Source organism: Xiphophorus hellerii, chromosome 19, assembly GCF_003331165.1.
Source record: "Xiphophorus hellerii strain 12219 chromosome 19, Xiphophorus_hellerii-4.1, whole genome shotgun sequence".
NCBI lineage: Eukaryota > Metazoa > Chordata > Actinopteri > Cyprinodontiformes > Poeciliidae > Xiphophorus > Xiphophorus hellerii.
The window spans coordinates 7,709,381-7,731,617 of record NC_045690.1 but is presented as its reverse complement, the minus strand read 5'-3'; the positions used below and the strand labels follow the sequence as shown (position 1 = coordinate 7,731,617).

The 22,237-nt window shown below is 38.8% G+C and overlaps 1 protein-coding gene across 7 annotated transcripts in view; it reads left to right on the top strand.

The window, feature by feature from the left end:
- Positions 1-22,237, top strand: part of myt1lb (myelin transcription factor 1-like, b) — a 122,144-nt gene that overhangs the window by 81,913 nt on the left and 17,994 nt on the right. For 6 of the 7 annotated variants that reach the window (XM_032547130.1, XM_032547132.1, XM_032547129.1 and 3 more), the window contains 7 exons: positions 1,827-2,269; positions 5,982-7,157; positions 11,880-12,014; positions 15,181-15,271; positions 17,932-18,039; positions 18,811-19,037; positions 20,112-20,398. In XM_032547130.1, coding sequence (XP_032403021.1) covers positions 1,827-2,269; positions 5,982-7,157; positions 11,880-12,014; positions 15,181-15,271; positions 17,932-18,039; positions 18,811-19,037; positions 20,112-20,398 — 2,467 coding nt within the window. The remainder of the gene's footprint in view (positions 1-1,826; positions 2,270-5,981; positions 7,158-11,879; positions 12,015-15,180; positions 15,272-17,931; positions 18,040-18,810; positions 19,038-20,111; positions 20,399-22,237) is intronic. The other variant, XM_032547134.1, reaches the window with a different exon arrangement.

Genomic DNA, 22,237 nt, shown 5'->3' with positions numbered 1-22,237 from the left:
AGTGGCATTTTAATGTGCTTTCGAGATGTTTGGTCACAAGCACTATTGATCACTGTGCTGCAGCTCAGTCTCAACCCCCCCTCCTTCACTGTCCCACAAACCCTCTCGCTGCCCTGGGGGGGAGAGCTTGTCAGGCAGGGAATGAGTTTCCATGTAGGCTTAGATTAATGAAATGAGGCCCCTGGTCGCGGGTGGTGCAGGGGGTCAGACCATTAAGGAATCCCCAGATTGGGCGAGATTTAGCCTTGACTGACTGAGTATGGATAGGCTATTGAATAGAACTGGATTGGAATATGAGAAAAGTAGGTGGTGTAGACTTATCAGTTTGCTGTTGTTGTTTCAGTTCAAATCTCACCATTCACTTAAAGTTTCTTGTTTTAGTGTTGACGTTGTGCACAGAAAAGAAGCTGGGGATATTTCATAGCTGAGTGAATGTGACCAGAGCCTTTTGGGTTCATTTGACAGCTCAAAAAGCTCAAAACACTGACTGTGTGGATGATTTCTGAAATCAGGCACATGCTCCAGGACTCTCTCAGGTTTGATGAATCAAATGGAATAAGATACCTCTGATCAACAGCCTGAGCAAATACACAGATTTTCACAACAAGTTTCACAACTCTAAATTGAGTTTGGAGGTGTTTGCAGGGCAGGCATTGTGGTGTTCTTTCGCCTAAGGATAAACTGATGTTAAATCTTTTGCTTTGGTTCATTTAGGGCTTCATGTGTGAGGGAATGTAAGAAAAAAAAGATCACGTTAGCATAACAACTCAATAGCTAATGAGCACATCTAATTAAAGCCTGATATCTGTCTCGGCAGAACAACTTGAGATGCTCTGTTTTCCATCTGTGACCCTGCAATATTGAACTCCTTTCAAAATGTTGCAAATAAACTTTACAAAATAAAGGTTAACATGAGCAATGATATTTGCAGTACTTCGTGAAAGTATTTATACCACTTGAATGCTTTTCACACTTAGGCATTTCATCACTACAAATGTTTATGTATTTTGGGGGGATTGGAATGAAAAAGACACATTTTTTAATTTTATTTTTTTTCTTGGAGAAATTTTTAAAAAAGTGTCATTTACTCCTTTGGGTCCTTCATGAGTCAATACTTTGCAGATCTGCATTTCACTGTGATTGCAAGTATTTGGAGGTATCCCTCTTCCAGCTTTGCACATCTCAAGAATAACATTTTTGTAAAATAGCTCAAGTCCAGTCACAATGACTGGAAGGAATCTGTGAGCATTAGTTTTCAAGTTTTTCCACGGATTCCCAATTGTGTTTTATGTGTACATGTTGACTAAAAGATGACTATGCTCTTATATAAACCACTAGATTTTAGCCCACTCTGAATGTTTGGGGTCATTGTCCTGGAGGAAGGTGAACCTCCAACCCAGTTTTAAGTCTTTTAGCTAGATTTCTAACAGTTATTTTCAAGTACTGCCCTACATTACGTTCTATCTATATTCCCATTAACTCTGAGCAGCTTTTCTGTCCCTATGAAGGAAAAGGTTTTCCCACAGCAAGATTCTGTCACCACCATGTTTTACTGTGATTTCTATCTCCCCTGCATAAATTAAGGCAAACATTAAGCAAGACTTCTGTTAGCTTTAGTTTAACAATTGATTTCTAACTGTTTAATTGTTGTTAAACTCACAATTATGTTGTAACTGGTCTATCAAGTGTTGGTTTATCACAAAAACTTAATTTAGAAAAAATTGCATTTCTAATGTAACAGCTTAAGAAAATTAAGGGATATAACCTTTGTAGGTCACTATATTTAGCTAACATTGCTAACAGGTACTCTCATTTGTCCTCGGCAGTGTGTACGGCTGTCCTTTGGCCAAGAAGAGGAAGGGTCTAGACAGGCAAACTCTGGAAACCTCTCCGAAGAGGAGCACTTACCTGGATGACATGGACAACTCCACCATGGAGGAGTGCTATGAGACAGACGGGACAGAGGAGATGGACGACAGGGAAGAGGAAGATGATGAGGGGGCCGTGGAGGAAGAGGGAGAAGTTGAAGAGGAAGACGTGGAGGGCTACATGGACTATAATGTCGAACAAATGGAGCATGAAGACGGGGAGGACGAGGATAGAGGAGAGGGAGACGAGGGAGAGGAAGAAGAGGAGGTAGAGGTGGAGCAAGACGAAGAGGAGGAAAACGATGAAGTGAGGGTGGAGGCAGAAGAGGACGACGAGGAAGCTATAGAGGAAGTGGACTATGAAGGAGAGGAGGAAGACGGAGAGCAGAATCAGCCACTAGGTAAGAGTACTAAAGGACAATGTTAGAAATAAATTCAGCAATTTTGGTGCATTTTGTGAATTTTTTTCATGGTTGTACAAATCCCTAAGAAGGTTTTCAAAAACAAAGAATAGGCTTTAAGGCCCCCCTAAACAGAAGAAAATGTTTTACTGTTTTTTGTGTGCTCTGGCTCATCATTCTCTGAGATTATTCTAAAACTTTTATTTTGTACAAGTGTTCATGTAGTTTGTGTCCCCAATGGTAGCAACGGCAGGAAGTTGTAACGATATACTATAGTTTATATAGCCGATTGTGTGGGTCCATATCAAAAGGCCCATGATGAATGTATTCAAGCAACCAGAATTGCTTTTTCATTTGAGTTATGAGCTCCAGGATTTTATTGGTATGATCAGCAGCAGAGATAGCCTGGCATGCCACCATGTTCACAGAAAGCTTAAATCTCATTACTCTGGAACCACATAATTGAATTCAGTATCACTTCAGCTCAGTTTGTTTATATAATACCAGATTACAGCAGATAAAACCGATTCATTCCATATGCCGTTGTACAGAAATCAATCAAGTGCAAATTCACTTAAGATCAATCCAGTTTATGAGAATAGAAGCTATCATATATCCATTTTTAGGTTAAATATGCACAGTACAATTTCATTTTAATTTGAGAACTTGTGTTTTCATTCATAACATCAAATACTTTTAAAAGATTTTTAAACTATCTTCTCAATAACGTCTGACATGGATTTTTTTAAAGGGTTGGAGAAATGTCTGACAACAAGATTACAAACTATGAAGTGAGACAGTGAAGAACATCTGCAGTTATAGCTGAAATAATATCTGTCATTTGTTTCATACTGACTGCCATCAAAGTTTTTTTTTTACAGCTTTTCATTGATGAGTTTTGAATTTCATAGCTGCATGTTCAGACAGTGGAGAGTGGGCACCCACTCTGTGCCCAGTGTAAGACCTGTGAAAAAATATTGTCATACTCAACTACTTTCTAAAGATATGAACTAAATATCAGGGTTGACATTTTCAACATGACACTAACCTGAAAGGCATAATTTTCAAAGAAATCTGAATTGTATTTAATAATCTCTACTCAAAACTTGAAATTTATTTGAGTAGTAGAAACTTTACTTGATCATTCTACACTGAACAAATCTTAACCTACCTGAGGAAATATCACCAAACTTCTAACATAATAAGAATTGAGTCTTTAGCCACTCAAGTTTGAATATATGTCTCATGAAGACACACTGCAAAATTCCACCCAGTTTTGGCAATGGGATTTCAGAAGCTCCTGCCCCATATGTTTGTTATCTCTCCTTCCCCCAGTGATGCACCAAACAGCAGATCTGGCAGGTTTCTCTCCAGCAGATTCGGCTTTGCACCCACGCATCACGATTGGACCTGACAGTGCCTTCAAGTCCAATTAAGAGTGAAGCTCAGAGAGAGAAGTGTGTTAACCCTGTTTGGCGTGCAGCTCCATCTACCCAAAGTGTTGATGTGGCATCACCACCGCCGCTGCCGCCGCTGTGCTCCTATTTTCTTGCAGACATGTGAAAACATCTTTTCAGACTACTTTTCATTAGAGCCCATGGCTGTGATTTTATCTTGAACACTGAGACTGTGCCACTATCTCTTTGACCTCACTCTGCTTCTATCGAAGGCAAGTTGTCTGTACCTACCCTTTATAAGTGTTGTACAAGATTGCTGTTGCCAGAAAGAATTCTGCACACCCTTACTTTGTTAGCGTTCTGTAATTATTAAACATTGAAAGAGGAGCATTGGATTTGATGTATGACCTCTTCCGGTATGCATCATCTTTGCTGTCCCCATTTACCGATGGCCCACAGTTACCAATCTCCAGGCGAAATTCAGGAGCTTTTCTGTGTTTTTCATTCACATGCACACCCATTGTCGCTACTACAACGTCAGTTCAGGGCAGGGCAATCCCTCTGTTCCCTCCTTAATCTGTGTCGCTTCTATATCCCTTTTGTGTACCTTGATTGCTCTTCAAATTGCTTCTCTGTGCCATGTTTCATACCATCAAAAATTAAACCCCTAGTGCTCGAGGTTGCTGTAAGAAGCCTTTCGCTGTCAAAATATGTGCTTGGTCATTCGTGACAGTTCCCTCTTCCTGCTCTAAAGCCCTCACCCGCCAGGCAGCAAAGCTGTGTTGCTCTCATTAAATTTGGATGTGTAGAAATGTGTGTAAAGATGACAAAGCTTTTGTAGAACAAGGACCATTTTCACAAGAAATATTCAAACATCTTTGTGTTTTGTCATGGTAGTAAAAATATTTTTTTTTTCATTAACATCATTTCTTTCTGGTTTTGAAGTTACCAAAAGTGATGCAAACTTTTGTTCCTTTTGCTACATGTTATTGGGGACCTCCGGGTGTATTTTCTCTACAGGAATGTAAAAGGCAAATGTGGTGCCAATATGAGCAATGTGCTCTCAACGGCACAGGTCGGAAACGTGAAAGGAGAGATTGGAAGTGCTCCAGGAGTGAGTGCTTGAAATTACTGACAGAAGAGGTTCAGTAACCTTTGCAGTCTGCCAGAATCAATTAGGCACTGAAAGAAATTCTAAAGATACTGATGATTTAATGAAAATAAAGAACTTTACAAGCAAAGGATAAATAGCTGCTGACTGAAGTTCATCATGTCACTGTTTGAACATCACGTTATGACTTTGAATTTACCTTTTCAATAGAAAATAATAGACTGAGTAGGCATGTGTCAAGTTCCAGTTGGATTGTATGTTAAATGGGATGACTACATAGTGTGCAAAATCCATTTTAAGTTTTATGAAAAAAGGAAAGAATATGGAATATAAAAGATTTCTGTTTCTAAAATTTGTTCCCTTTCCTTTTGTCTAAAGGTTGTATGAACCCATCTGTGATTTATCTATTTTTTATTAGATGAAGTCACATGTATAGAATATTTTTAAATGTTTAATCTGGAAAAAATATCAAATGTTGATGTGAAAACTGACTAGGAACACTGTTAGAATGACTTTAAAACTTGAAACTATAACATTTTAATTAAGATTTCTCCCATCTCTAGTATTTAAGAAGACTTGTTTTCATACTCTAAAACAACATAATCACACTTTGTATAAACTTCAAAAATAGCCATTTTTTAAAGTTTATACAAACTTCAAATGTAAACATGAAATTTCTATTTTTAATTCTCACTGATTAAAAATAGTTGTCTTGAGATATTGTGATGAGGAAACTGTTTTCACAATTAAACACGCTTTAGATCTTTTGATATACGTGAAAATATATGATTAAGTAGGTAAGTCACTTAAGTCTAAAGAAACTGTCAAAAACCTTAAACAAATATTGATCAATACCATTTAAAAGACTACAACATCCTTGCCTCACTGGAAATATTTTTTTCATGAAATGAGTTAAGACCTTTGCACAGTACTGAATGGCGCAGAAAGAATCAGGGGCCTACTGTAAAAACATGATTCATAGAGCATCTTTGCCTGGAACTTTCCTAAACCACTGCATTTAACTTCCTGCAGTGATTCACAATTTAGAACACAAGCTGCTGTTAAGACTCTCAAAGTAAATTATTAAGGGGAAGCAAAGAGTTCCTTATCCAATTTAGATGGTCCAAGCCCAGAAATCCGATTTAGCTGTAAAATAGAATGACGGAAATGGAATTACAAGATGCTTTTTCTTTCTTCCCAACAGAGGAAGATCAGATGAGCACTGGTGAGGGGGACGAAGACAATGGTGGAGGCGGTGGTGTTGGAAAATCCGGTCCTGCAACAGAGAAGGATGACAACAACAATGATGAGTATGAAAACTATGACGAACTTGTGGCCAAGTCCCTCCTTAACTTGGGGAAGATTGCAGAAGATGCCGCCAATCGCGCCATGACAGAGTCTGAGATGAACAGCAACTCGTCCCACAGTGCTGAAGATGATGAGGAGGAAGAAGAGGAGGAAGAAGAAGACGAGGAAGAGGAAGAGGAGGAGGAGGATGAAGAGGAAGATGACGAAGAGGAGGAAGAGGATGAGGAAGAAGAGGAGGAGGAAGGGGATGAAACACAACGAGAAGATCTGAGTTTGGATGTTGACAGCGATGTGGTTCGAGAAACAGTGGACTCTCTCAAACTGTTGGCACAGGGTCATGGTGCGGTTCTGTCCGACAGCTTAGATGGACAGGAGTTTGAGAACAGAATGTCCGGCAACGGAGATGACACTGACTGTTCTCACAATGGTGGAAATGCACATAATGGTGGTCAAATAAGGACCTCCAGTAATGGACAAATAGAAAACAGTGATGAGGAAGTGTGTTTAAGCAGTCTGGAGTGCCTAAGGAACCAGTGCTTCGACTTGGCTCGAAAACTTAGTGAAACAAAGCCTAATGAACGAAATGGCCCAACTCAGCAAAATCATTACTCGTGCGGGGACCCCAATCAGCAACCCCAGCATCACGGCTATGGAGATTACCACAGCAGCCAAGACGACAGACGGACTCTTGATAGGAACTATTCTGACATGGACAATCTCATGAAGCTTGAGGAGCAGCTGAGCCCACGCTCCAAGGCCTTCTCTAGCTGTGCACACGATGAGCGATATCACACCAACAGCCACCGGGACTTTGACGAGGACACGGCCTCGGTGACGTCGGACCGATCGGAGGAAGTGTTTGACATGACAAAGGGGAATCTGTCCCTGCTAGAGAAAGCTATTGCACTAGAGTCAGAGCGTGCCAAAGCAATGCGGGATAAAATGGCTGCTGAGGCAGCCAGAAGAGACGGGGTGAGGTACACCCATGAAGAGCACGGCCCACGTCATGGTTACAGTGTTGAGCGCAAAGCCCGGCTTCCTGATGGCATGAAGAAGCCTTTCTTCCATAAAGGTAAGTGGATTCCATTAGAAATGATTTATGTTTGTAACCCAGTCTCATGTTTTTGTCAAAATCTAACTAGCCTTGTGATTTATTAAAAACAGTAATTTATTTAAAAGCATTATTTACACCTTCCCAGTAGGTTCCTGATAATTGCATGCAATAATTATTGTCTACTTGCTACTTTAAAATTCTGCTTCACTCATTACTGAATGTATTGGACGTTAAGTTGAGAAATAGAATTTAAGTAATAAAAAAATCTAAGTTTGACTTTCAAATGACAAATGTTTTGACGGTCTTCTGAAATTCTGAAAACCTTTGTTTTGAACGTTTATTGTGTTTTAAACAGAATAATTTCAAGTGAAATAATTTTTACCTTTAGAATATTGGCATAATGAACATGCACTATTGAACTATCAGAAGAATATTTTTAAAATTATTTTAGTTAAAGTAAAAATAAAATGTCAATGTTTATAATTGTTTTTGTCTCAGATCATCATCTGAGTCTGCAGGTGGCTTTGTATAAAAAAACTGTAACAGTAACAGTTGCTGAAAATATATATTTTGATTGATTAGCTAATTATCTTGAGAAAATGCTTTATTTTTACTCATCTAAGAGTTAATTCAGTCCAAATAATCCAGCTTATAGGCTAAAGAAAGCATAAAAAATAAGATTATCCAAAAGACCAAAGGCCAAGATCCAGGTTTTGTTTTATACTGCAAAAAGCATATCTACAAACAACAGTAGGGCTTTTCTCAATAGACAGGCTCAGGTAAAATATTTGCTTTTTCAGTATTCTGCATTTCATTTCCTCTGCAGAAGAGACCAGACAAACACGTGTGCATTCCGAGAACCTCAGTATAACCTCGGGACAAGCTTTTTTTCAGCCAATTTGGAAATTCGAATCCCGGCACCAGCGTGAGCAGCAGCAGCAGCAGCTTATATTGTAAAATAGGCCAGTATGGAAACATCAGAGGGTAGGCTTGTCAGGCATAAGTAATGGCAATCTGCATGGCCTGTTAGGACCGCAAATCTCATCCCTGTGATGCAGCTCAGGGTAAAGCAGCCTATTTTTAAACCTATAGGCAAACAGTTTGGGGGAAAAAGCCATGAAACAAGGGTCCTCTGTTTTTAGAATCTGCAATACAAGGCCACTTCTTAACAGCACAACACTATGGAAAATACAGATCATCATTACCATACTTTATTCTTCTCATCATTTGCACCAGTAATACACAGACCGAAGTGGATAAGTTATTGTCACCTGTATAGATAATATCAAATGAGAGCAACAAATAAGAGCATGGCAATTCACAGCGGGATGATTTTACACCTCAAATGCCACACAACTCACAGCAGGTTTATATTGCTACTTAAATGCCACACAAATGCTAATTTCAAGAGTCTTCCCTGGCCTTTGTGTCTGGATAATGTTGGAATAATGAGAGGATGCAAGACGGCTGCAAGGCGATAGCATCTTTCCCCAGGCAAGATAGTAACAGACACTCGTTGACCAGGGTTTCGGTGTGTGATTTATAAAAACTAGCGGAGAAGCAAGGCTCCCTAAGAGAAGCATGAGGTTGAGATGAAAATTGAACAGTATCAAAATGACCGATAACGAACGACAGGCCCACTGACTGCACATTAATTATCTAGAGATGGTATGGTAATGGGGGCCATTTGCTATGCAAAGCGCAGCCCGTCCCCAGCCACAATCAATATCCCCTGCTTTCTAATATGCCTTCCACTTGGCTGCCTCCGCTCTCCACAATAGAAGTGATGCAGGCGGGATGCATGAGCATCACGTCTGCTTGCACTCACATGTATGGAAATGGAGAATTATTTCCAATGTGCTGCTGAAACATTAACAGCGAACATTGTATAATGAAGCCATTATACAAAGAAGCTGCATTTCACTTGCAGCTCAAGTTCCCTATCAACATAAAACTTTGCTTCCTGATTGTGTTGGTGCCAGACAAAAGAGCCAGACATGACATTGCAGTTTTATCCCAACTCACATGGGCCTAATGTGGCATAGATGGATGATGGCCCCAAAGGATAATAAGGTGCTTCTTTTCTGATGAATGGGACATGGAATTTAGTTTGGTGACTCATTTGTAAATGTATGATTACGTGTGCCCTATGCCACTTCTCGGTTTTGTCGTTTCCAAACTCTTCCCTTCTGCTTCACTCGATTGATTTTAACACTGCAACCCAACTGAGGGGCTTGTATCTGTTCACATGAAGTGAATTAGAAAATGGTCTAAGACATGAAAGAACTGTGTATCTTTCCTCCCCTTGTTACGTCAACATTTCCACAGTTACATCTGAGTATATTGAAATATCATTAAAAATCAAATTTATTTTTGTAATTCCATTCAGAACATGAAATAAATAATCAGCACAGTTAAATGCATTTTGGTTGGAACCATATCTGATCTAGTTTCAAGGAAATATAAGATGCAGGATTTAGGGGGAGAAAGACAATCTCATTTCTTGTGTGGAATAGAATGTCTCAAAAAGTGCTTTTGATGTTGTGAGACCCGTAACGCAGATAAGAAAATAGAGATTTTAATTCAGCAAAATGCATGTCTTTGTTTTAGTCATTTCATTCTGGTTCCACACACGAATGCAGAAATAGATATTGGTCGAACAAAGACATAAAAAAGTGGATTTGAAGGTCATTAAAAATAATTTGGTAATTTTGAGTGTCCTCGGCACTCAAAAAGCTAACGTTTTTTTACAAAAATAACGAAACATTTAAAATATCAAAAAATAATTTTCCTCTCTGATTCTGTGTAGAATGTCAGAAGATAAACATAGAGAAAGAAAGAGACTTACTTTTCTACTATATTTCAATCTAGTCTGAAATCCTGTTTATTCCCCTTTTCCTCCACAGCACAACCCGTGCTCATAGAGGCAGATTTGCTAAAGAAAACATTCAAAATGATGAGGTCAGATAAAAATTGCTTTTGAGTTTCTAAGCTTTAATTTCACCCCTTAGAAAATCTAACAGATTATACTTGATTTTCAGTTTTGATTTTAGTAGACTTTTCATTAGACTGTCTCCCACTCCTGCTATTAACTTTTTACTTTCATGAACACAGAAAATAATTTTGTGTGTTTTTTGTGCATTTTGTTCCATCTCCTCAAATACACAGTCAGTCGTGACAGATGACTGCTTGTTTTGTGCCAGATTCTGCTCAAGGTTTCCTCTCCACTGTTGCTACATGCTTGCTCAGTATAAGGGATCACTGCAAAGTCAATAACACAATGCAGGAGATTTTCTGCTGTCGCTATGTGCTTGTCTAGGAGGAGTGAATGCTGCAAGTCAATGTCCAGTGTAGTCCACTGGATTTCCTTGGAAACTTTTTAAATTACTTTGAATAATTACTTGAGCTTGTGCTGTACTGTTTGATAACCAGGATCAATTTGGAATGTATGGATGATTGATTTGAAATGATTTTTTTTTGTAAATATAGCATTTTTCAATCTGGCCCCAAAAGCACACCCAAGTTCATCCCACAGGTTTTCCGGCCTGGAAACGGGCATGTCATCTACTTTCACAAATTCTGAAACTAGCCTCTGATAAAGCCTGCTATGAAGGAGCGAGTATCATGGAGGATAGAATTTGTTCACTAAGACGAGGTGTTTGACTCCTGCTGATTCTTACCTCCACATCTCTCTGCACTTAGATTGCTTCAAATGATGAGAAAATGTCCTCTGTTAGACAGAAGGTTACTCAGGGTTACCTATCTTTACTTTTCCAGGGGCTGTCACAGGCTCCTGCCCATAGTTCTGTCAACACAGTAAAGTCTAGAAAAATAGCACATATTAAAAACATTAAAACACAATAGAGCTGGGTCTAGAATAGACTTCATTTGGTTGTAGACATCATGAGGAGACCTTTTTTTTATTACAGATCGTTGCGAAATATGTTGAATTTAAACCGAGTTCAAACAGACACTATAAAATAAAATGCAGTTGCTGTTACAAATCTCATTCATGCAGTTGGCATTCTTCTTTGGGACTTATGAGGTCACTTGCTTACTATTGTATTGGTATGAAACTGAGTACAAACTTTCAGCATTTACCAATTAATGGAAAGACAAACTTGAAAAGAAACTCTTGAGGTTTTCTTTCTTTTTAAGACTCCACATTAGGCATGAGCATATTTGTTACATCTGAACATATGAAATAGTATTGATTTGAAAACTGTACTTATCTTTCTCAGTAAAGGATGTGCAGCGTTATGCTTAAGCAAAAATTGCATCTTTAGAAATTACTCATTTTTAGAATGTAAAAATAATAACATGTTGTGTAATAATCATAGAATCAAAAACTAAACACACCGGCAGCACAAGTTGCCTACATCATTCACATTCACTTGTAAGCATTAATCTGTGGTTATATACTTTTACTTTTACCATATATTTGTATTCTTAATATTACGTAAATCTTACACGTAGCCCAGTAACATCTGTTATTTCAATGTTAGGTCTGGTTGTTGCTTTTATTTAGTCATGATTATCCTTTGCTTAATTAGTATTAAAAAAACATACATTTTCAGAGAGTGTGATTCTAGCTGGAGAAACACTGACCAGAATTAAAATGCATTTTGATCTCTGGTCTCAATGTCTAAAATATTTTTAAACTAGTTAACACATTTAGAGTAATTGTCATTTTGTGAAGCTAATAGTTTCATAAAGTCTCATGAAGCTTTCTGTCTACAGATGTTTCCCGCGCAGACAAGAAGGAGAGCCGATGTCCGACGCCGGGCTGTGACGGAACGGGTCATGTGACAGGCCTGTACCCCCACCACCGCAGCCTGTCGGGCTGTCCGCACAAAGACAGAGTGCCGCCAGAAAGTGAGTAAATCAGCTACACATAACAGTCAGTCTCAGCCAGTGTCCTCCCTGTTCTTCGATGTTCAGGAATCAGCATGTACTCTGTGCTTGCCGCCATGTCTGGTGCTACGTCGCTGTGTACCTGTTTTATTGTGAGAGGTTGGATGGGTTACAGCTGCACCCTTCCTCTGACATTTTGCACGGGGTCGTGGTTTTGTTTTCTGATTGTCTGCTAAGGGTGCCGTTGTTGATGAGGTGGGAAATGAGGTTTCGGTAATTGGCAGGACAGTCGAGAGCTGTCAGTTATAGATTCACTGGCCTGCTTGACACAGCTGCACTGACTGACAGCGACGGAGAGAATAAGATAATCCCACTTCCTCATTGTGAACGGAGTCCTGGTCGGGTTGTGTGTTTTCTCACTGCATGTCAGCGCATGTCTGAGGGGAAAGAAAGGTTAAACAGTTTGCTCTCCGTTCATTTCTGGAGCTTTTTTTTCTGTTAATAGAGTCATAATTTTTTTCATTTTCTTGAAACTTGAAAATGCTCGCAGACCTTGATAACACTGAGCGTGCTTCAGTCATCCATGGCATAAACCCTGTTCATTTATTTGTATTCCTCGCTCAATTGAATTCTGTTGAATAGGACGGCAGTCTCATATCTGTAAGCCACAGATCAAGAGAGGTGGCAATAAACATTAGCCTTGAATGAAAAATGAGTTTTCCCTTTAGAGCATTCAGCGTGCTGATTCAGTCTCTTTCACGCTGCGCACTCATCTAGTCTCGTGTGTATTTTTCATTAACGACGGAATGAAAATTAAGTTAGGATGTGCCATGACCCAGACATAAGTTGTTTTTTTTTAAAGTTTCAAATAAACAGAAACTATTAAAGAGCTAGACCACACACAAGTGTGGTTTTTGACCCCAAACAAATTGCAAAATAACTCAGAGCAGGTATCCTGAACCAGGAGATTTTAAACAGATCTTGGAAAGGTCATGAATAGACTGAACTGGAGATGCTTAGATTGAGATCTTCCATCTGCTGTCCACCACTACTGTCAGTCTGCCTTTTAGTAAAACTCTGAGCAGGGTAATCAAAACAGCTGCTTCTTCTGTTCTTAATCCTCCAAATAAAAAACATATATGTAAAGTGAATAATTCAAGACTTAGAATTTTCAGTCATCAAGAGGACAGTTGAAGGTAAATAGTATATGTTACATCTGATAACCTGAAGGGTTGAGCCTTTCCTACTCTTTCCCATTAAGACATTTTCTGTTATGAATGGAGCATGTATTATTAATTCAGTGACTTTATGTAATTGGGAAATCACAAAGTGCAGTTCGACTACACTTGTGAAAAATGACGATTAAATTAGTTCTCGGAGTATTTCTTTCTGCCTATTTGCTCTTTTTTTTTAAGTAGAAGAAAACTGTATTTTGTGATGCAGTTGTGATCCAGTGTTTGAAATCTTCACTTTTTGTTTTATTGCAAGCATTAAATCTAAAAAGAGAAAAAAGAGTAAAAGGTGATTTCCCTATAACCAATGGGAACGTGTTTTAATCCTGAATAAAATGTTATTCATTATCCAAGACAATAAGCTAATAAACTGTGAGACTCGAAATAAAAATCCTAAAACTTAAGCCCAGATTAGATTACAAATGGGCCAGATTAAGTGAGTAAGATAATAACAATACTTCTATCTCACAAAATGACACAGTACACCATACTGGGTTCATGAAAATAAAATGACCATATTTTAACAATATTTTTCAAGATTTTTTGTTTACACAAACACAGTAAAAGTCGTCAAAAATGACAAGCACTGTTTTAAACAATCTTTAAAAAGTGTAAAATAACTTAATTTAAGGTTCAACTAGTTTGTTACTGGTTGCTTTTTATGATTATTAAATGATCCTAATAACAAAAAGCATTTGAAACCACTCCCGTTTTTTATTTTCCCACAAAAGAAGACTGATTTTATGAATCTTGAATTGTAAATCAGATTATCTGTTTTTAGAAAGTTATTTTTACAGGTTTAAATTTTACATTTTGAACTAGATCTAGCTGGGCCCAGACTCAGTTAAAAAGAGGCTCAAAAGCAGATGCTAACTTTTGTTTTATTAGCACATAGCGATATTCTTACAGTGCTTACAAATCATTTGTACACTTTGACAAGAAATGCTGTGGCATTTTTATGCTGAAAGATCTTGTAACAGACTCCTACTACCAGAAAAGTAAACTATCCATGAGTGTCAATTTTTGTTATAGAGGTGAAGCTATCAAGCATACATCAAAAATAGCCTAAATATTATTCGAACCATCCTGTGCTGCATGCTTTGGATTCATTACATTATTCACTTTAGGCTTCTCTTCAGAGTAGAGCTTGAATTTTTTGTTACACGTCCTGTCCCCTAACAGAAGGCCAGCACAAACTAGGAATATGCATAATGTATTGTCTTGCGCCATGTTGAGAGTTGGGGGTGCTTTGTCCAATTACCTGCACCAAACACCAATTAGTATGTAGGGGAAGGAGGATGATGTGGGGTTAAAGTTTAAGGGGGCGATAATGATGAAGCTGATGCCGATGGGTTTGGCCCCACACGCCACCAGTATGGAGACTCCTCCTCCTCCCCCAAGCCTGCTGCGCTGACGGCTCCTCTTGGACATCCATAGATCATTAATCTAATTGGCTAGTTGCTGAGGTGATGTGAGAGCGTTATGGACTGTTTTAACGGTAAACGGTATTGAAGACTGCACTTTGTGCCCTAATAATGCATGGATGATAAGAAAGCACACTGTCAAGAAGCTGCATCCCATCTGTTTGTGTCCAATATCGATGTTAAGGCTCCTGTTTTGCATGAGTGTAAGCTGTTTGCATGCGCCAAAAAATTCCCTCTATTCCTGTCACTGGCTTTGTCCTGTCAAACCCAAATGACATCTTTTTATTCATGAATGTCCCTCATTCCATGAATACTAATTTGAAAGAGCTAGATAAGTGGAAGCAATATGGTGGGAAACCTCGCCTGCCCTTTCAAACTTGTGTTCATTAAAATGAAAAAGAGGTCATTTGGGTTCATTTCTTAATGATGTTTATAATGCCAGGTTCCTCACACACTAATAGCGCTCATGGGTGATTGTAAAGGGCTCCTAACCTTCCCTGTCTTTCACTCCTGTCTCCTGTCTATGCGAAGTTGTGGCAATGTATGAGAATGTTCTTAAGTGTCCTACGCCTGGCTGCACGGGACGCGGCCATGTCAATAGCAACAGAAACTCTCATAGAAGGTAAGAGCTCATCTTGTGTGAAGCTCGTATTTGTCCCTTTTTTCCATTTTTTACCTGTGGGATTATTTTTGATCATCCCTCTTTGAGGTATTCTTTTTTTCATCAGTTATTTTTTTTGTTTTTTCAGTGTTTTTTTTTTTTTTAGATTTGATTGTAAGTAAATTCATTCTTTTTAACGTTTTATGTCTGTGTGCGTGTGTGTGGACGCTAGGAATGATCAAAACAATTCAGCTGCTTCACAATCACATAATTTAGCTAAGGCTGGTTTGAATGCAGCGAGACACACTTCCCACAGCATAAATCATTCATCAGCTCCAGGCAAAAAAAAAAAAAGCCATCTATCAGGTGCAGGTTTGGAGGTAGGAACTGAAATAGCTGCTTGGCGCTGCTGTCAGACGGGGGTGAGGTGACAGCAAAAAAAAAAAAAAAAAAAAAGAGTGTCACCCGCAGCAGATGCTCAGGGATTCGGGCATAGCGGCAGCCATTAGCACCTTGCTGCCACTCAGCCAGGGTGACAGGAGAGGTGCAGACCTGGGAGGACCAAGAACGGGTGACTCCATGCTGAGCTCGGTGACAAACTGCGGCACCACACAGCCACGCACAGTAAACTTTCACTTCTGCACGAAAGATCAGCTATAAACCTCCACATACTACTTCACACTTTTTCCACAATCTCATCCATGCATGTGCTCATCACGGCAGGTGCGCGTGAAGACAACTGGCTCCAGGCCATTGTCACAAATAATTTTTTTCACACGATACATTTGACAGTCAAGATGGAAAATAATAGAGGTTAAAGATAGCAAAATGACGGGTTAGCAAGAAAATATATCTAAGATTAACTAAATGCATTCCCATTACACAATGTATTGCAAAAGTACTCATGTCCCTTGACCTTCTCCATATTTTTGGCATGTAAGACCCACGAACCCATGTAGATTTTAAGGTTTTAGTGCAATAAACCTAAAGAAAGTAGTGTTTTAAACAAAAATGTTTTTAAAAAATATCAATTTAAATTCAACCTGTTTTACTCTATCACTTAATAAATATCATATAACAAATTATTTTTGAGACTTTTATTTGGATTTAAAATGTTGGCCACTTATCATGCTGGTTCCACTTCTACGTTGATCTGTTACAAAAATCCAATCCATACACATTGAAGAGAGAGAGAACCAGCTCAACGGGAGTAAATACAAGACTCTCTAGAATCTTTCCAGCATGTATATTTATGTTTGGTAAACATCAACTAGACATGCACATTCACATCAAAAGAAGGCTGGCGGTCCATATAAATTAATCTATAGAAATTTGGAATGGATTTTGTTGTACAGCAGGACTCGACTTGTCTCTGGCTCCTGACCTCTAAATATCTACTGTAGTTCTGTCTGCTAGAAGTCAGTCAAAAGTCAGAATTTCACCTGAGTGCCTCTTGTGGCAAAAAGGAGTATGACGAGTGCAAAAAGAAACGAACCTCACTTACACACCCACATACACAAAATAGAACTTGCCATCAGAGCCGATAAAATACACTTTTTTTCCCATGAATATTCTTATTTAATATTAAGAATACAAATTAGATTGAAAATGAAAGCCTAAGAATCCTTTCTCAAAACATGAATAACATCAGGCCCAAAAAACAAAAAAAGATTTTAAAAATTACTTTTGTTAGACTAATTAAAGGTTTTCTACTTTAAGACCTTGTATTTTTCTTCTGCCCTGGTTTTAGATGAGTCCTCTGCTGTGGAAGCCTTTGATGTTTTAATGTAACAGCATCTTCTCTGGTCAGACACAAAATATTGATTTCAAAAAACAGCATCAAATTGCATTGACATAGTCAGAAATGCATGGGATGTTGCATATCTATCATTTTTCTCTTTTGATTTTTTTTTATTATTATTATTTTGGGACTGTTTTGTAGTTAGCTGATGTTTCATTTTGGCTTAAATAAATGCTGCATGACCTGTCTCTGCTCTGAATGATAATGCCTTTGTTGGTGAATCTTTCGTATCCAGTATTGTTACCCACCTATCACCAATTATGCTGCTAATAAGATAATCTTCCACCATACTATTGGGCCTTGCTTACATAAGTTTGGCCATCAGTTTAAATCCTCAAAATTCTCACTAATAGTTATTTACTCCAAATATATTAATTACTATGTTGCAGAACAAATTAGAATTGCACAAAATCCTAATTAGAAGAAAACCTTCCCCATTTTTTCTTCTTTATAAAATAGGGTTTGCACAACACATCCCACATGTGTGGGTTTTCCTGTCAGCTCCTGGTCTTTGAAGGCAACAAGCTGTAGAATGTATATAAAAAATTTAAGATTTGTCCATATGGGAGAATCTATTCTGAGAATTATCTTAAGCTGCTCAACCAGAAACATGCAAGCTGTTGCCAACTGCGTTGTTATCAAAAGTGTTAAAAGTGATGAAAATTAATGAGTTTGCATCTTTTATTTCTGCATATTTTAAGCAGAGACTTCCTGAACTGTAGTTAGGTGCTTTCAGTCGGGTTTCAAACTGGCTGACAGGCAGATGTACAGTCAGTCGCTCCGGCAGCTCGACAGACAGGATGACAAGCATTTCTAACAAGCCAAACATTTGATATTATGTTCGCTCTATGTAGAATCTAAATTTCCTTTCTCATTTCAGTCTATCTGGATGCCCGATTGCTGCTGCTGAAAAGTTGGCAAAAGCCCAAGAGAAGCATCAGAGCTGCAATGGCCCAAAGTCCAACCAAGCCTCTGACAGAGTCTTAAGGTAGTATTCACTCAGATCTTTCCTTCTCATGTCCAATTTGAAATTTTCACAAAGCTGTGAAATTTGTTGTGACATGATGCACTGAGATAAACCCAGAAAAAAAAACACTCATATCATGTGGGATTTCTTTCTTTCTTTTTCCTCGTACATCCTGTAATTGAGATTTGATGTCTCCCCTTTTTTGTTTCATTTTTAAGTTCTGCTGTCCCCTGAGAATACACACAAGAGACTGCACGTTCACTTCTCTGCTTGTTGAAGGCAAATCGCTTTAGAGTTGAACAAAATATGCCTCATTTATCATCGTTCAGGCCTTGCGTTTTGAATGAGTGTCTTTGATAGACATGAAAATGCTGTGATGAAAAGTCATAAGTAGTTGTGAATTTTTATATCCGTATCAAACAGAATATCAGGCACAGTTTTCTTCCCAAGCCTAAATTGAGGCTGTAAATGCACATCAAATGATAAAAGCACATAAAAGAGAAATAAAAGAATTGCTTGATTCAATTTTTTTCTTTTATTGCATTTACTTAAAAATACTCTAAGCAGTTTCGTTTTCTTAAAGAAGAGCAGAACAGCCCTGCACCTTCAGTCATTTTCCATCTTCTATCATCCTCCATGTATTAATTTTCCCACAGCAGCCTGCTCGTTCTCTTCTTCCCTCCATTCCACACATTTTTCTTTTTTTAACCAAAAACCAGGTTTCTTCTCCTCCCCCTGGGCAATGTTCAGTGCCTCGGTCCAACTTCCACCCCCTCGTCATTTATTTTCCAGGCCTATGTGCTTTGTCAAACAACTGGACTATCCACAGTATGGTTACAAGAACAATGTCTCCACCAGCACGCCCCGCTCCAACCTGGCCAAGGAACTGGAGAAGTACTCCAAGACCAGCTTCGACTACAGCGCTTTTGATGGCAGCAACAACCACCAAGTGTATGGAAAGCGGGCCATTGCACCCAAAGTTCACGGGCACAGGGACACATCCCCCAAAGGATATGATGGTACTATTTTAAAGCAGAATAAGACTCTTTAAAAAGATTATTGTAATATGTCAGATTTCTTTCACATATCTATGCAGGGAATTATCTCAGAATTGCCTCTACTTCTGTCCAAGAAGACTTCTCCCAAAAGTTTGAAAAAAAAAAAAAAACCCTGAAACTTTCAGGGTTTTGCCAAATATCTTTACTTGATCTTAATTTATTTGTAATTGTGAGGTGGTCTTAGTCATATCTGTCTGAAAGATTTTAGTTAATTGGATCTGTCACCATAGTTACCATTTTTACTTATGACGTTACACAGTTTCTTGACTAGGTCTGCTCTCTCTGTACATGCTTTATTTGATCAATATCATCTCACTTCCATCATTATGCAGATGATACTCAGCTCTATCCAGCAAATGTCCCAGATACTATTTGGTTAATAATATACAAACGCCTCTATGAGACATGGAAAACTGGATTATCTTTCAAGGCAGATAGATTTAGGTTTTAAGTAAAATTTCTGTGAGAGTGATCCATTCTCACAGAAAGACCCTTCAAAACATAACACAAAATCCAGCCAAGATGTGTTTGTGAATTTTACTGAATCGTCCTGGGCTCATAATGTTGTCCTATACAAGGCCCACTTGGGCACACAATCTATATTGGCAAGATCAGCTCGGGACCTGATATAGATCTTAAAAGGGTTTCAATTTGCTGTTAAGAATTTGAGTTCTAACTTACAGTTAAATAGAATTTTGGGTCCTTCTTTTTAACCAGAGTTGTTCTGCATCAAACCTACCAAGTATTATGGCCAATATGTAACCCAAGCACAGTCCCTTCTGGGAATCATTTTACAGCCCGTTTCCTGCTCATGCATGAATTTGACTGCCTTCTTGCAAACAAAAATTTAATTATTGCAGACTTTTTAATTTCTGAAATTCATCTTATTTAGAAATTTTGTTCATATGTTTTGCACTTTTCTGTGAATCATACTTTTATTATATTACACTTGCATTAAAAGTTATTGTGTTTGGTCAAATATTGCAAGATGTGCAAAAAATTAAAAAAAAGTTGGTTAATTGTGTGTCCCTGCAGCCAAACGATATTGCAAGAACTCCAGCTCAGCCAGCAGCACCACCAGCACCTACGCCCCCAGCAGCAGCAACAGCAGTCTGAGCTGTGGGGGTGGTGGAAGGGGCGCGGGAGGAGGCAGAGGTGGAGGGGGCAGTAGCGCCAGCAGCACATGCAGCAAGAGCAGCTTCGACTACAGCCATGACATGGAAGCTGCCCACATGGCAGCGACCGCAATCCTCAATCTTTCCACGCGCTGCCGGGAGATGCCCCATGGCATGGGCGGAAAACCCCAGGACTTGTGTTCACAGGTGGGAGCAGAGGGGCAGGGTTTAAATGCACTCAAAAATTTACTTGTTGAATTAATTACTATAAAATGACTGTAAAAAAGACAACTCTAATATTCCAACCTCCAGCTTTGATTGCAACACACATTTACTGTGGCATTGTTTTGAAAAGCTATGGCAACGTTGCTATATTTATTTCAGTGATTGGTTGCTACTTTGCCACAATCTCGTAGAGATGATGGGAGAGTCGGATTGCTATTCAAGTTTTTTTTTCCTGCAACATCCCAAAGATCTTCAGTGGGGTTAAGACCTTCACCGTGATGGAAAGTCTGAGTCTCATGCTTCTTGAAGCAGCTTTTAACAATTGGGGCCGTTTGAAAGTCCCACTCCCTTCATGCATATAGCTTTTAACTTTCACGATTGAACATACAGTTGAAACCAGAAGTTTACACCAAATGTAAAGGCACATGGACCTTTTTTTTCTCACTGTCTACAGTAAAATAAGACCAAATGTCTCTTGTTTTAGGTCAGTTAGTTACCAAAATTATTTCTATTTCCTAAATATCACAATAATAAGAGAAGGAATATGTGAGAGGTGTATTTATTTATGTCTTCAAATTTGGTTTACTTACAGAATGATTACTCTATTCCAATAATGAGGGATAGCGATGATAATGTCTTGGCTTTGGAAAAGTCTGATAGGTTAGCTGACACATATGAGTTAACTGTAGGCAGTCCTGAGGATGTATTTTAAGGCCACACCAAGAACTACTTTCTTGTTTGACATGATAAAAAAATTCAAAAAAAGTCAGCCAAGATTATCTGGAAGGGAATTGAAGAGTTGCACATCTGGTTCATCAGTTTCCAGTTGCTTGAATGTGCTGCATCCATCTGCTATAACCTAAACAGGAATGTCCAACTATTAAACTACTCAGGAAGGAGACAAGTTCTGTGTCCCAGGTCAAAAGCCAGTGTTTGGCCATATTGACCGTGGATACATTTTGAGGAAAAAGGGAGACACTTGTAAGCTTTCCAGCATTATTTTCAACAAATTACTTTGAAACTTCTCCTCTTGTTTGGCTCTTTCTTTCAAGGGTCACTGCAGCAAATCATTTCTCCAACATATTACTTTGAAACTGAGAAATTATTTCCTGAAATCAATAAATAAATAAATAAGATTTTTTTTTCATGGATATGGACAAATTTTTCTAATGAATTTCAATAGTGAAATCATGATGCATTTTCTGATTTGACTCTGAAGCACATATGACTTCTAAGAGTCTTACAAAGATGTACTGAATAGTTCCTCTGTAATGCTGTGGCCTCCTGCTGCAGGTGCAGAAATATCCACATCCAGATTACCCCTTTCCTCCCTTCATTATGCTAATTCTGGCATAGAAAACTGACAAAGATAAGGAGATTTGAGTTGCATATAACCGCACCAGCGTGCACATGACTTGTGAACGACCCAGAGCTGTGTCTTACACTCAGGGCTCGGCAAGGCACTTTCTTTATTTTCCGTCTGGGAATCAGATAGGAGCTGGGACGAAGCGCAGTTTGACACGGCGTGAGTCCGGTGTGTCACTTCTGAGGAGATAAGGTGACAGTGCTCCTGTATTATCTGTGCCCAGATGCTAAGCTGGAAAATGGAGGCCAGAGTGGGAGTGCACAGTGGAGGTGTAACGTTGGCTTATGTTGACAGAGGAGACTGCTGGAAAATCAGAGCGAGGGAGTTAAGAATAAAGACTGATAGAAAGAAAGGGGGCTCAGGGGGAGAGATTTGTAAATGTCACAGCGAAGGAGGAGAAAACAGAGCAAAACAACAATGAGGATAGGGAAGGAAAACGGCCAAAAGAAGCTTAT